Raw genomic sequence first — 15,998 nt, 5'->3', positions numbered from 1 at the left:
TATTTTTTGTGGGGCTATCTTAAGGACAGAGTCTATACGGAGCCAATCGAATCGACTACAGCGTTAAAACTCAAAATCCGTGATGTGATAGCCGAAATAGACCCGACATTTTGCCAAAAAGTGATTAAAAATTTTGATGAAAGAATCGACTTCTGTCAGCGTGGTCGTGGTGGACATTTGCCAGATATCATTTTTCATTCATAATTGCCGAACTTTTCTCTTTGTAATACAATAAAAATTTGAATCATCTTCATCTAAATTTTTTGTTTTATTTTGTTTTAGAAAACAAAGTTCTTGTTGAAAGACCCTACATATGGCGCACTTTAAGTTTCCGGAACTGGCCACTTACATAAATAATATTTACAAAGTAATTACAACATTTGAAAATGGAACTCCTTGGCTGTAGAGTACAGTTTGTTTCATCTGATTGTCACTTGTTTTTACATTCTGACGTCATTTTAGAGATTGGTTGTCTACATCACCACGGATTTAAGACGTGAAAATTTTCGCAGTATGATTTTCTACGACTTTAAGTGTAATTTAACAGCTCAACGGAGCTTCGCTCGGCTTCAAACTGCTTTTGGCGATGAAGCACCATGCAAGACGACTATTTATAGCTGGTTCGCAGAATTCAAACGCGGTCGTGTGAATCTCAGTGACGAATTTTATGATGGTCGCCCGTCCACTGCTGCGAACAACAAAAACATCGATGCTGTGCGCTGTATGATCAAAACAGACAGACATGTGACTTAACATGAGATTCGGGCATCTTTAGACATGGGCAGAGAACAAAAAAATAACGAGAATGGACACTCTCCGCCCCTCTCTGGCTCTGGCCGGTATCTAAATACCGCACCACACCCCGCACATTGACGGTCACAGTGACAGAACGACAACAATGCTGTCGACCAGCCGTTTTCGCGCTAAGACTCCTTTGATATTTGAATATAGTTTTCATTTATTTATTACGAAACTTGTACGTTAATATATAACATCATCGTACGTTACTATTTATAATGGTCGTGATTTGTATAGTGTTTATCGTTATCTAAACGGCATAAAGAGAGGAGTTTCTTTCGTTTTCCGGAAGATAAAACGAAGTAAGTAATAAAAACTTATGTCTGAGACTCATTCAGTTATTGTTTTCTTCATTTATTTAGTGCAGAGTAATATATATAATACAGACTTATTACAAGAAATTACGAGACGCCGTAAGTTTGTGACCTAGTAGACAAGGGTTCTCGAATTTTCAATTTGTATTGCCGATAAATATTATGTAGTGAATATGCCTAATTATTACGATATAAATGCGTAATGACAATGTGTAATTATTAGGATTCTATTAATAGAATTACATATAGATAACAGATTCGCGTTATAATTTTCGCTACGTTGCCCCTCTGAACACGTAACGTAATAGTACGAGAAAGTATGGGTAACCCTGCCACTTCACGCACACATTTGCGCGTGTGCAGATAGCGCCTTGCTGTATGTAGCAGTAGGTAAATAACTTTCGACGTTGTATAGAGTGTCCGGGGTGTAGCATGGGCATGGGTCAATACAATCAATACTATACAAACATTTGGGTGTGAAAAAGCTGTGCTCTCTGTGGATCCCACACAATTTGACTGAAGCTCAAAAAACGGATCGCGTCACTTGGTGCACTGCCATGCTTACCAGAGTCAACGAAGGGGCGTCAAATTTGGTGTGGGACAAAGTAACAGGTGATGAAACATGGATTTATAGTTACGATCCCAAAACAAAGCAGCAATCGAGCGTATGGGTCTTTCGAGATGAGCCGAAACCAACCAAATTGGCGCGCGAGCAAAGTGCCTCTAAGCGGATGATTGCTTCTTTTTTTAATAAAACTGGACACATGGCTACTATTGCTTTGGATAATCGTTGTACCGTGAATAGTGATTGGTACACGACCATTTGTTAACTGGAAGTTATTGACAAGCTCCGTAAAAATAACCTTAAACGCCGTGTCATCTTGCACCACGATAATGCCAGTTCTCACACGGTCAGACAGACAAATGAATTTTTGAAGGTGAACAACGTTGACCTTATGAGCCATCCCCGTACAGTCCCGACCTGGCACCTTGTGACTTTTATTTATTTCCAAAAATTAAGAACCAGTTACGTGGTCAACGATTTTCATCACCAGAAGAGGCTGTCGAAGAGTATAAAAAATATGTTTCAGAGATTGTCACGGAGGAATGGCACAAATGTTTTCAAAATTGGTTCATTCGTACGAAAAAATGCATTAACGCTAATGGAGAATATTTTGAGAAACTATTCATTCATTATATCATAATATCATTAACTTATTCATTCCGGAAACTTATAGTGCGCCATACGTACAATAGTGTATTTTTTCAGAATCGATGACAAACAAATTATTCACTTCACGTAAAAGTTTATGAAAATGTATGTATAGTTTGTTACCGATATCTAAACAATTTCCTACTTGCCAAATATATTTAAAAATAAAAGGAACACAATAATTTCATACCTTTGATTAAGGTCTGTTTTGTCCAGAACTAGTTCACAAAAAATTTGAGTTAAGTAGATAATCTTTTAATTATTTCTCACAATATTCTAATGACTTTTGTTTGGACGTGTTAGAAGTTCAAATTTTACGTTCAACCATAGTATAATCTTAAATTTCACATATTTTGAGTTACAATACTTTTGTAATAGTAGTGCAATGTATTTATTATAAGTACGAAAACCGCCTAGAAAATCTTTTAAAAACAGGCAAAAACTACAGGTAAAAGTACCAGAGTTCGTTTTAAACGCAAAGTTTATTAAGTAAAGAATTTATAAACTATATCTAAACTGTGAAATATACAAGTAATTTTATTTACCATTTAAAATTAACAAAATGGCATCTCGTTTCTATATCAAGATCTTAATACTTATACTTATTACACAGAACGCTGTTATAGAGGTAAATATTTTCAAAATTAGCTCTTAATTTAACATTGTACTATTTAAAATATAATTTGTAAGCAATCCTGCCAAGCCTGGACTAACCACATAGTTAACAGCGCTGCGTCCCCCAGGGTCGAACACCATGGTGTCTTCTCTGGACACCTTAGACCCAGTGACGGCCGTGCAGATGGAGAGCCTTGAACATCAGTCTAGTGAACATTATTCACACGACTACGAGGTCCAGGAACCTGATTCTGATACTGAGAGATTGGTGAGAGTTTAATAATGTTTTTAACGTTTTACTATGTCGGGTTATTTAACACAAGCAGCTAAATTCACGTTAAGAAAATGTTGTATTAAGCAAAGGGTTCTCTGAAGCTAAGGGTGCTTTCAAATTAGACGCTTATAAAAGTGTAGCAGTGGCGTGTCTGTACAATATCTAAAAGCATATTCGCAGCACCACTGTCATTAGTGAAGTAATACGTAACACGCGGCTACCACGCAACAGTCACGTCACTGCAGCCTCTATAAGCGTCTAATTTGAAGGCAGGGAAGAAGGAAGTTTGGATACCACTTTCCACTTAACATCAGGTGGAGTGGAGTCATTTGCCTGTCAGGTATAAAAAAAAAAATAAAAAAATAAAAAAAAAAAAAAAAAAAGGCGCCCTGATAGTATTCCATTATTATTTTTATTATTGACCAATAATGTTGTTCAATGTTATTGTATACGTAAAATGTCTAAACATAAAATATTTTTTTTATTATAAAATCAAGTGACGGGACGAACAAGTCATGTCTGATAGTAAGCTACACGCCTGTCCATAACAGTTGCAGTGCCACTCAGAGCTTTAAATCGCAAAGATCTGAGGGGCACTGACACTGCGCCCGTCACCCTGAGGCATAAGTTAACTAGTCCCATGTGGCTGTAATTTCGCCAGCACCCTTACCCTTCAAAATCGGAACGCAGTAATGCTCATAACTGCTTGGCGGCAGAAATACGTAAGGTGGCAGTACTTCCCTTGATGAACTCTTTCACAAGGAGCTCTACTGTTACTTAAAGAACATAAACATGGTAGCCTAATGATTTGAGTTTCTCGGAATCGCTGAGTATCATAAGAAAGTAAGCGTTGTGGAAGTAGATTACAAATTCTTATTACTATAAATTAGACGCTTATAATAGCGCCGCAGTGGCGCATCTGTGGCGCATCAGTCGCGCCACTACTAATTGTCACACAATATCTAGACGTCGTGACACGCGCGCGCCTCTTTTGCAGGCAGTCACAAGTAGTGAAGTAAAACGTCCGCGCGGCTACCGCACCACTGTAGCACTTCTATAAAGCATCTAATTCGAAGGCGCCCTAACATTTAGGACATCTGAATTTCCAGCTAAAATTCTCCCTGTTCCAGGAACTGGATGGTCGTGTCCCGAAAGCGAAAGAACGTACCATCATGTTCGATAGCACGGACACCCTAAGTGCCGTCAGCGGCGATGGATCCGTCAAAGAGGCTATTGTTGAATCGCCGGCTCCGACTTTCTACATTGGAGATACACCTATCGTGCGGGGTATGTTTTTGATGCTCTACATTGATGATTTAGATGCGCTTACAGTATAGAGCATGGTCCTCCCAGATTTCCATATGACAGGGTTTTTTTTACCTTTTTCTATTCATGGAGCATTCTCAAAATGTGAATGGGCTCACGGACCATTCCCGAAAAGATAAAAAATTAGGTTTAGCTTTTACTTGCTTATATTGTTTGCGATTAAACTTTACGTAATTACTTATGAATACTTAGTGTGACGGTTACTGATCCATTATGTTAGGTAGGCTAGGACCCGCGGCATTCATTACACGGACTCCTTAGGGGTTCATGGACCACAGTTTAAGAAACCCTGCCATATAGCATAACAGAAGAACAAAAACGTAACGTTCAATGTCAGCATAAACGTACCAACCTACCAAGCGTGATTTTAAAATGAACCACGTGAACCTAATTGTTAGTTTGGTTTATTTCTTTCAACATTATGAATTTCATACAATTGAATTTGTACATGTCATTTTATACTACTCTTCGAAAAGTTTACAAAATAATGAAGAAATAATTATATTTATAATAGTAAGTGATAAGTACACAATATTGTACATATAGAAATACAACATAATTAATGAAAATAATAAAAATAATTGAATTAAACTAACAATGTGAAGTGTATACAGGAAATGTCAATATGGATTCTTAATAACCAATAAATATATATTAAAGTATAATAATGCGGTGAATGTCAAATTCGTTAATAAATATACTAATTTAATTGTTTATTTAGCACTTTGAATATACTCTGTTACTGAGTAAAGGGACTTTTCCAATAAAAGGTTCTTCAGTCTGCGCCTGAACGTTTCCTCACAACGTTCATTTTTTAGTAGTTAAAAATCCATATTAAAATAAATATGGAAGTAAATTAATTTTCAACCCCGCGAACCCTGTGTAGATTAAGTAGTGTAAAATAGCTGCGTGTTGAGTATTTGATATGCCTTAAATAAAATAAATAACACAAGCTCAACTACAGTCACAAACACCATCACCAAAAATACCCGATACGTATTTTGCTACTCTACGAGTCATCCTCAATGAAATTGATTGTTCGACACTCGGACCCGGAGAAATGAGCTTGCTCAAAACGGTTGATCATATTTATACCCCACTACCCCCACCTATTACCAGCGTTATAATTTAAAAATATCCACAATAACGGTAATATAGTAGCAATCTATGTAACAGCAAATTAATTGTTCATTTATTGTATATCCCCTATATCTAATTATTCCCATCTGTTTTAAAACACCCAGTCGTAATCCTTTTTTGCAAATGAAATATTGTATTGACATTTTTATTATAATGGCTGTTTTCTGAATTTTTTCTATTATCATTCACTGTCATTGGAAGCTCATGCGGTCATTGTTTTCTTCTTTGAGCATGTTTCTTTAATAACAATTTAAATGACAGGAGACAGAAAAGAAGACGAGGATGACCAACCACAATTATCCGGCAGCTGTCCTGCCTCTCTACCTCCTGCGGCACAATCCTCACCGCCTATTCCCGCTCAACGAAGGTCAGTAATTGCGAACACAAAATCAATCAATTGATATTTCTAAATATCGATGCCTTACTTTGTCAAACTCGTATCTTATAAAGCTTGATTATTCAGGAGATGGCAAACTTTGTACTTATTTTAAATTTCTTATCAAATTTCTAATTTGGATGCTTTAAGAATATGTAAAAGTCAATGTGTGAATATGAAGGAAATGTTTATGTGAAATCAACCTGCAAAATTTATATATACAATCCATTTTTTTGCATTTCAGTAACTTTGTGCTTTAAGACACGAGTTTCAGAAAGTAAAGCGACGATATACTTTGAAGTTTTGCAGTTTTCTTTGTGGTATATGACAAAGTCAAAGGCAAAATTGGGCATTGTAAAAGCTCGTTGAAAATTATTAATATTGCAATTAATTTAAATCGTGAATGCTCAAAACCATCCAGGAAAAGTTATTTCTTCCACGTTAACTACTTGGTTAATATTACTTTTAATCATAAATTCTGCAAACTGTCAGGAATTTACAGTACCCTAGTAATTAAAAGAAAATAGACAGCACTATATTACTGACATCACAAACAACGTATTTTGTTTTCATGACTTTAATTAAATTCATCGGATTTTACTTTCATACAAAAATGAAGATACTTAAATTAATATACATATAGCTCTAAAGACTTATAAGTCTGCATTTGCCATTAACATTTTAGGTCAATGGCATTATTAGCAAAACAAAGCGCTAGCGTAAGTAAGCAGCGGAGGTGATGGAAGGGTCATTGATCTATTTATCTAAGCCTAGTTAATATGGATTCAGTGTACAAGCTGTAATCTTAAACTTTTAACAAATGAAAACAAATTACAATTTGTTAAAATCAAGAAATGTGCTAGTTAATACTTTGTTTTTATTTTAACTCCACTTAAAACAGTAAAAGATCTATTCATATTAAGAATTGATAAATAAAGGAGGACGGCGAAAGCTGTCGCAATAACGACGAAGAGCCGTTCATGGACTTTGCTAGTGTAATTTTTCGTTTTAGTTTATGCCTAGTTATCAATATATTTTTGTATATTTTTAGAAGTCGGGAATAAAAAAAAATTTAAAAAAAGTATTTTAGAGTAGATGCAAGAACACAACGCAATTGATTCAGTTCGACCATAGATTAAATAACGTTCTTGTACGTACGTTTCATTTTAAGCATGATTGAATGTTTACCTGCCTCAAGTATTGGTTATTTTATAATACACACATAAAACATTAAAGCTGTAAAATACCTAATGAAGTAATCAATTAAACAGTAATCACATAAAGCAAAAATAAAACATTCTGTGTGACAAAAATATTTAGACAATATTTAAATGAGAAATAATGAAAGTTGCAAAGGAACGTTTTGACAAGAGACCTCTTGTCAATGTCAATGTCACATTGGTATTGAGAACAGTGTGACCATTTGTGGCAGGTCCAAGAAGACTGTCAAATGCTTACGATCATTGTTTAGGTTGTGAACAATCTGTGACGTCAAACGTATTGCAGCGAAAATGATTAAAAATGTCCTTAAAAACAAAAATGTTAGAAAAATAAACTGGAGTACAATAGGGGGTGATAGGACTGATAACATCTAGTACAATAAGAAAAATAGAGTAGTTTGTTGTTGGCTTGCATGTGTGCGCACACATTTGCAAAATCTCGCGGTGCACTCGAGTTGAACTACGCGGGTTGTCACATGCGCCTTCTATTATAGAATTAAAGCGTTTGCTCGGTGTTAAAAAATGACATTAAGTAGTAGACGTGTTTATAGTTGTTTGAACGAGAGTGCCTCAAATACAGTACTCTTGATATTTTTATATCAATATGTGAGTACTGCAGTTGACAAAGGTTATTTCAATATAGCACGAGAATATAGTGATGAAAACCTTAACTTTTTTATACATACGACCCTACAACTTTGCATTACTTGTCTTATTAATTATTATCTTTGATGGATGATAGTATGTATGTATCTTTATTTTATCATTTATGTCCACCCGTTGTTTTGCTAAGTTCTGCTGTATGTATTTCGTATATTTCATATTAACATCTAAATCTACACCTAATTTAATAACATTGCGCCAATTTTATCTACGTATCTATATTTCTTATCATGTTCTATCATCATATTTAAGTTGCTTATTATATTAAATCGTCAACGAATATTCAATTTTCTAAGATTACTAATTATTGATGATGTACCTAAAAAAACTAAAATTAAATTATTATACTTACAGCTGCTATTGCTTAAGTCACGAAACGCAAGAAAACAACAAATAGGTACACTGTTTTATATTCTACAGCTTTTTAAAAAATTATTTGCTTTATCGTCATCACGCACAAAAGTAATTACCATATTTTATTTCAAAATCCTGTGTTGCTTTTACCTAATTTTGTTTATGTGTGGTATTTTATAAGTTGTTATTGAATTGATTTTTCAGCATGTATAGGTAAAGTTGATGGTATTAATTAAGCACAAAGATTTTTGTAGGTTATTAACGATTATATAATTTCTGAATTATATTAAATTATTACTGAGGTAATAGTTTCTTGTAGAGACTCGAAGGTGTGAATAACGATGCTTTATTTATGATTATGACGTTTACGATAAAACGTAACGTAACGTACGTAACTTAACGTCGTAAAACGTTTACGACAAAACTGTTATGTTGGAAATTGTACTGATACTTCTAATGTTTAAAAAACTTCAGCTGGAAAACCTGCAAAAATCTTGAAATACTTAAATCCAACGCAATCTGATACTTCTGGATCGATTGTACCAATATTCATTTTTTTTACAGATCACTGACAATGCTGGCGAAATCACCACCATCAAGCCTTGACGGAAGTGCTAAAAAGTAATCATTTAAGTATATTTTCCCAAAAGTTTGATTTTACTTACCAAAACTTTCACTTATGTTTTTCTTATACATTTAATCTCAATGTTCTATAGTTCTTACAGCTAGAACTTGACGCTTTTGGCGAAGCACTAAAAACTTTAAATACGACATTTGTTTAAGAAGGTTTAAGAAAACATTTGAGGCTTTGGACGCCGATTTTCTGCTTTTAACTAAAAGTAAACAAATTTTAACTGATCTAAAAATAATGTTCTTTGCCTCGCTTTATTGAGATAAGTTAAAAGAATACAATATTAGTTTTGTGACAGCAAATTGGTTTATTTTAGTAAATACATGAATAGAACTATCGCTACTGTAAATCAGATTGATACAACCTCGGGTACGATAATAATGTACGAATAAAACATAATATTTACAATGTTATAAGTTTCAACATAATTAATTTTTATAATGATGTACTATCTTAAAATGACAAAAATATCATAGCACCTTGTTAGCACATCTAGTGGTAGATTGAAATGAAATTGACACTACAAGTTTTGTCTTTGAAGTCATAAAAATCATAATTATTTCTTAATACGAAATACATACGATGACACGACGACACGACGAACGACGACAATTGTCCGACGCAAAATTGACAACCCTTTAACCGATTTTTGAGTCATCATTGTCTAATCAACCAACATTAGTAGTGAATTGACGTTGATGTTTTCTCTAGCAAATTTTTACGATAAAGTACTTTAGATGAGCCCTAAATTACACGATTAATATAGAAAAGACATAGCTCTTGTAATTATCGTGTAATTTAAATCGATACCTCACACGTAATTTGTTGTAAGTCAAAATACCATTTTTGGCTTTTTAACTTAAATATATCTTTTTTATGTGTATAATACATTCCATGTTAGAAAGTAAACACAACAATAAGTGATTTCTTTACTTTTAAATGTGAAAATATACATAAAAAAGGATATATTTAAATTAAAAAGTAATAAATGGTATTTTGACTTACAACAACTGACGTGTGAGGTATCGAAATAATGTTTTGGATATTTCGATAATATTTTGGTACTCACTTTTGTACTGAACTGTCGGTTTTTGTACGACACTGGTCCATGTTGGTACGACCTATAGACATCTTAGATAGCGCTTAGCTTAATTTAGATTTGGAATCAATTGCTTACTCAACATGATGTTAACATTCGTAGAACTATTAACTATTTTGTAAGGTAATACATAAGTAGCCTGACATTGTCAGTTTTGATATTGGATCCAGAAATTAATTATACTTAGGCAAAATACTCAAAGTTGCAGTCCTGCTTACGTCTAATAAAGTAAGATATAGGATAGAAAGAGATCAAATCAGTTTTGATTCTTGCACAATTTCTTACATAAGTAGATAGGTAGAAATACGAAATATAGGGTAAGTTAGTGGTTCAGTACTTAGGGCCAATTTAAATTTTGTTTGTGCAAAGTGATCTGCATCTTTCTTAAAGTCGGTATTACCTATATAAACTCTTTGCTTGACCTTATTCGGTAATTTAGTATACCGGAATTTTTTTGCCCTATTTTCATTTAAATGTAATTTCATGATGAACTAAAACGTCAATGTTTTGATTGGCCCTAGATATTGCCGTAGACAAGTGTAATCATATTTTTCAAGGGCTTGCTCACTTCCATTTACTCATTTATACATAAAATAACATTAAAATTAGTTACTTAAGGTCCATGGGTGGAGGACTATAAATGAAGAATGATGTGCATCTTTAAGTTTCAAGACTGAAGGTTAATATTTGTAAAATTGGCATGGACTGGCTTTGCTAAATTCACGTGCAGCTCAGGAATTATTGAGAATAAAATCTCTAATAAACAACGTCATGAGTGAATTCGAGTTGACGTTGACGAAAACTTGAATTAAAGTTGATGAACATTTGAATAATCATTGATGATCGTCAACGATTAGTAGACAACAACGCTGATAAGCAATAGTTCATATCAGTGATTGTAAATCCCTTTGACATAGCTTTTGGGGTAAAAATGCTTATTGTAACTAAAAATAATAGTTATTATTATTACTTATTAAGTCAGTGTGCTTAAGGGTATTCGTGTTAAGATTATTGCTAAAACGTTGCTATGCTATTGTATTAAGTTTAAAAGTGGATTAGGTTGCCCTTTTTCAATTGTTTCCCGTTGTCTTTTTAATATTGCTGAATATTCTATCGATTAACTAAATTATTGAATATTTAATAAAAACGCTATGTCATATATTTAATAATCTGTTTTATTATCTTTATTATCCCTTTATTATCTTTCTTCTTATTGTATCGATGACATGACACTATGCTTGCCGTCGTGGTGAAAGAATTAGCCAAACGACGTAAGGTATTAATAAATAACCTCTAAAATATCTTTAAAATATTTTTTATGATGTCAAGTAAGTGACGGAACGAACAAGTAGTGCTTCTGGTGGAAATTCTACTATATTTTTCTAATGTATGATGTATGTACAATGAATTTACACACGCACACACACGCACCACACACACTCTCTCACACTTACATACACACGCTCGTGCTCGCGCATCTACGTACACTTACACACATTAACACGTACGTTTTTAGCATAATAGATAGTATTTATAGTACAAGAAGAAGAAGAAGAAGAAGAGTATTTACAATTTTTATTGCTCAACAGTCAATTGCTTTTTCTTTTAAGATTATTGACTTTACTTAAGACTACTCTGAGAAGGTGAGGGCCTGGAGAGCTGTACTACAGCACACACACACACACACTCTCTCCCACTTACTTACATACACACGCTCGCGCTCGCGTATCTACGTACACTTACACACATTAACACGTACGTTTTTAGCATAATAGATAGTATTTATAGAACAGGAAGAAGAAGATAGTATTTACAATTTTTATTGCTCAACAGTATATTGCTTTTTCTTTTAAGATTATTGACTTTACTTCTAGACAGCTCTAAAAGGGTGAGCTGTGAGTGAAAGCTAACACGCGGGGCAGAGGTCGTCCGCCACTTCGTTGGGTGGATGGCATTAAAATTTTCGCGGCCCGCAACTGGATGCATGTGACACGTGGGGGCGACATAAATGGAGAGATTATGGAGGAGGCCTATATCCGAAAACGGATAGAGTAGAGGCTGCTTGCAGATGATGATTATTGTAAACAGCACGTCTACTTATAACGGTGGCATTTTTACGTTTTTTGTCTGCTTTTGTGTCTCAGGAAATGAGGAAATAAATATAAGCCAAGTCTATGCCTTTTTCCAATCTAATCGTGTCATCTTGAAATGATCCAATGTAATTTATTTTTTTAATAAATAAGACATTTCAATCTAAATAAGTAATAAAATTAATGCAACAGACAGCTACAACCATCTTGAGCATGTTGTAGTTCCTTCAAAACACGTTAGATAGCGTTGATTTTACTTGAAATCCTAAACGAGGATTTTAATTTTTTTTCAGTTTCGACGACAAAAATTGAAGAAAATAGCTGACATGAAATAAAAAAGCAAAAATTTCAATCAATGCAATTTAATTAACAAAACGTATAAAAATAAAACGAACGCTTCTAATATAAGTTACCTTCACATTGTAATGACATAATTTTAAAACATTTTTAAAACACTTTTCCCATCATCTAACACATTGTCACATCAAAAGGTCTCTATTTTTCATAAAAGTATATTTTTATTACCTATTTTACAAAAGAATAATTCAAAAATGACTATTGGCACTTTACTTTGCACAATATTTTTCAAAACACAGTGAACGCATAATAGGTATATTATATGAAAACTCTTCAAATAAGAAATCGGGAAATAAATAGAGTAATTAATTATTTGAAATTTACAATGATTTCTTATTCAAATCATTCTCACAAAACTTATAATCTAAAAGAAATGCTTACATTTATTATGGCATTTTTACAATTTCATTTAGAAAAATGTAAAAATTCAAAGACAGGATTAATGCTGAACGTTTCCTTTTAACTCCGCTAGATGGCGCTGGTGTGAATTTCAAAATGGCCGCGTCGATCATGCATATTATTATTTAAAAATTAAAGTGTAAAATTAATAATTTGAAGCTTCTGAAAGTACTGTTATTATAGAAATTGAACTACTTACTTGCTTAATTATATTTAAAGCGCCATCAGTATTACAAGGAAATTTCATCTTCAACAATTATTAATTTTAAGTAATATGATAACGTTTATAGGAAAGTATTTACTTATAAAGTAGAATAAATAATTAGAAATAAATTAAGTGTTCACTTTGGTGGTAATAAACATGCCACAAATTGATTTTTGAAGAATTTTACAGAAACGACGTGTGCCTATTATTTATTTATTTATTTATTTGCATATACACGTTACATTATTACTTTCTTCATAGCTTCTTTTGACTGGTTTTACTTCACAGGGAATCGAATTCGGATACGTCGCTAGTCTGTAAGGCAGAAATGAACATTTTATTATGCTTTATAATTTGATATAAATTGCGTATATTTGTAATGTTAACGTAATGAATCTGCTTAAGTGCCAGTACCAACTAAGCTACAACTGTGTGTAAGTTTTGTGTGTACGCAATTACTGAAACGATTTGTGAACCAATTTTGATGATTATTTTTTGTTGGAATGAGGATATCTCGGTAGGTATTGGTCTCATTTATATTTGAAAAAAAATATTCCACCTCTAAGAGTGGCAAACTAGGGGATGAATCCGGTTTCGCTTACTTTCCGGTAACCGATTTCAATAATAGATAGTAGCAAATAGATGTAATTCCACGAATTTTTCAAGTCTACACTAAGTTTGAAATTAAGTGCCAATGCGTAAAAGTGTTTAAAATAGTTGTTTGCACTTTGCAGATGGCACGTGCGTTACCAACACGACTCACTTTTTGTCCCATTGTACTCTAAAGATAAAACGATAAGACGGTGCAAATAATATATCCCAAGTATAATAAGTATAACTTCAACCATACCACCTTCAAATTAGATGCTTAATTATAGAAGTACAGTGGCACCACTGCAGAGCTTCTATAAGCATTTAATTTGAAGGCTTCTTTAGACTTTCAGAGATAGAAACACTGCGTCAATGTTAATTGAGGTGTCGTGAGAAGAAACACGGCGCGTCACCATACTTGTACGTAGTTTAAAGAGATTAGTCAGGTGGGTGGTAGGGTATAAAAGTGTAAGCAATACATACAAGGTCCGGCTTATAAAGGTGCACATGGGGCAACAGGAAGGTGGAACCCAGGTCGCGCTCAGCCATCGTGTTGGCCTCCTGCATGCAAGTGTGCTTATTAGAGTGCTTGTAAAGGGTGCGTCAATATTGCATAAATAAAATGGAAAAACTCTTAGTGCTTTGGTCATAGAGAATATAGACAATCGGACAACTTTTCAGAAATAAATTACAATTAACCATTATGGATAAATACAAGATAAAATTTTGTCTAAATAAAGCTTTTCGAGTGCCTGAAAATATGTTTAAATGCTATTTTAAAAGAAAAATGCCACGCAAACGGCACTAGACTTCAACTCAGAACGCATGACGCCATTTATAGGTAAACATACTAATTAATCACTTGCAAGAATTTTAAGTATCGATTTATTCCTTTTTTCAACACAATTACTTTATAGTTTTTAGTTTTAGGGCGTCTTCAAATTAAGCGCTTGTAGAAGCTCTGCAGTTGCACGGCAGCCGCGTGCGAATCTGTCATTCAGTAATCTTTAGGTCACTAATTGTGACTACAAAAGTAGCGCTCCAACTGCGCTTCTAAATATTGTATGAAAATTAGTAGTGGCGCGGCTGTAGCGCCACAGTGACGCCACTGCTGCGCTTCTATAAGCGACTAGTTTGAAGGAGCCCTTAAAGTGACTAAACGAATTAAGAAGAAACACAAGATAATACACGAAAGGTGAAAACGGCGACGTAACTTTGCTTACCTATGCTGCCGCCGTCAGTTGAAAGGGTGCATGTGACATTTAAAAAAATCTAACAACATTTTAGTTCTTTTTCTGATTGTCCAATTGCCTATTGAGAAATTGGATGTGACAGAGTTAAACTTAAGTATTTTTTTATTGTCTCTAAGACATGTATTGCTCCAAAACCTATATATGTTTCGGATATATAAATTATTTCAATAAACATATTATTAGAACATAGGATTAAAAAGTGGCAGAAAAATCATAACTCACCTGATGAGTCAATCTCGTGGAAGAAGCAGCTCTTCCAGTACTCGCTGGTAGAGTACCACCTACAGATCTCGCCTCGGATAGAGTCCTGTGAACATGGAAATTACTTTTCAGATCTGTGAACAAGTATACTCTTCGAGCTCTTAGGTTTTCGCGATTGTTACACATAGGAAATGAAACTGTTTTTCCGGATTTAAATCGCGTATACGGTCACGGTTGACTGTGACCATGGGACCTGTAAAGGGCCCGAAACGTCGGTTTGTCTGAAAAAACAAATATACGCGATTTAAATCCGGAAAAACAGTTTCATTTCCTAAGTATACTCTTTCTCTGGATTTTTATATTTTTCTACTTTTAGATTAAATATTGAGACAACGGCATCGAATACGAGTGCTCGCAAACTTTTATTCTTATGTCAATACGTTGCACAAGTTTCCGGCTCTTGGGTCTCCGAGCAAAGATTTACCCGACACAATATTTGTACCTAAGTTTTTGAAAGGATTTAAATCAATTCCATATGCAAAGTGGCCTTATTACAAGGGTTTGATTTGTCATTTTGTTTTCGGCTTATAAACCAGCAACCAATCATAATCTTCGTGACAATACATCGCTAAAAACCCTTGATAAGAATCTGTGCAAGATCTGTCACGATTTTTTTTTTCATGATACTAAGTGGCGGAACGAACGAACCGTAAACCTTGGGCAGTTGCAGTGCCATTTTGAGCTTTAAGTCGCAAAGATCTGAGGTACACTGCCACTGCACCCGTCACCCTGAGACATAAGTTGACAAGTCCCTTGTGTGATTTCACCAGCGCCCTTACCCTTCAAAACCGGAAAACATTACAGAAATAGGTAAGGTGG

At 34.1% G+C, this 15,998-nt stretch overlaps 1 protein-coding gene and 1 long non-coding RNA gene across 2 annotated transcripts in view; one reads left to right on the top strand and one right to left on the bottom strand.

Annotated features, from left to right (window-relative positions):
* The window catches only part of LOC113228281 (ankyrin-2-like), a 69,871-nt gene extending 60,137 nt beyond the window's left edge, over nucleotides 1–9,734 (top strand). Inside the window, exons 47-50 of the mRNA XM_026461546.1 lie at nucleotides 3,069–3,208; nucleotides 4,345–4,501; nucleotides 5,942–6,047; nucleotides 8,858–9,734. Coding sequence (XP_026317331.1) covers nucleotides 3,069–3,208; nucleotides 4,345–4,501; nucleotides 5,942–6,047; nucleotides 8,858–8,918 — 464 coding nt within the window. The 3' untranslated portion in view covers nucleotides 8,919–9,734. The remainder of the gene's footprint in view (nucleotides 1–3,068; nucleotides 3,209–4,344; nucleotides 4,502–5,941; nucleotides 6,048–8,857) is intronic.
* A 3,584-nt stretch (nucleotides 9,735–13,318) lies between these two features.
* LOC113228156 lies at nucleotides 13,319–15,225 on the bottom strand. Its single transcript, XR_003310275.1, has 3 exons — nucleotides 15,141–15,225; nucleotides 14,149–14,226; nucleotides 13,319–13,389 (listed from the first exon to the last, which is right to left on the bottom strand). It is a non-coding gene; the product is annotated as an uncharacterized LOC113228156 (long non-coding RNA).
* Between the last annotated feature and the right edge of the window lie 773 nt (nucleotides 15,226–15,998).

This window comes from Hyposmocoma kahamanoa, unplaced genomic scaffold (genome assembly GCF_003589595.1).
Source record: "Hyposmocoma kahamanoa isolate Upper Pololo Valley unplaced genomic scaffold, ASM358959v1 224, whole genome shotgun sequence".
NCBI lineage: Eukaryota > Metazoa > Arthropoda > Insecta > Lepidoptera > Cosmopterigidae > Hyposmocoma > Hyposmocoma kahamanoa.
This window is presented reverse-complemented; position numbering and strand designations above follow the sequence as displayed.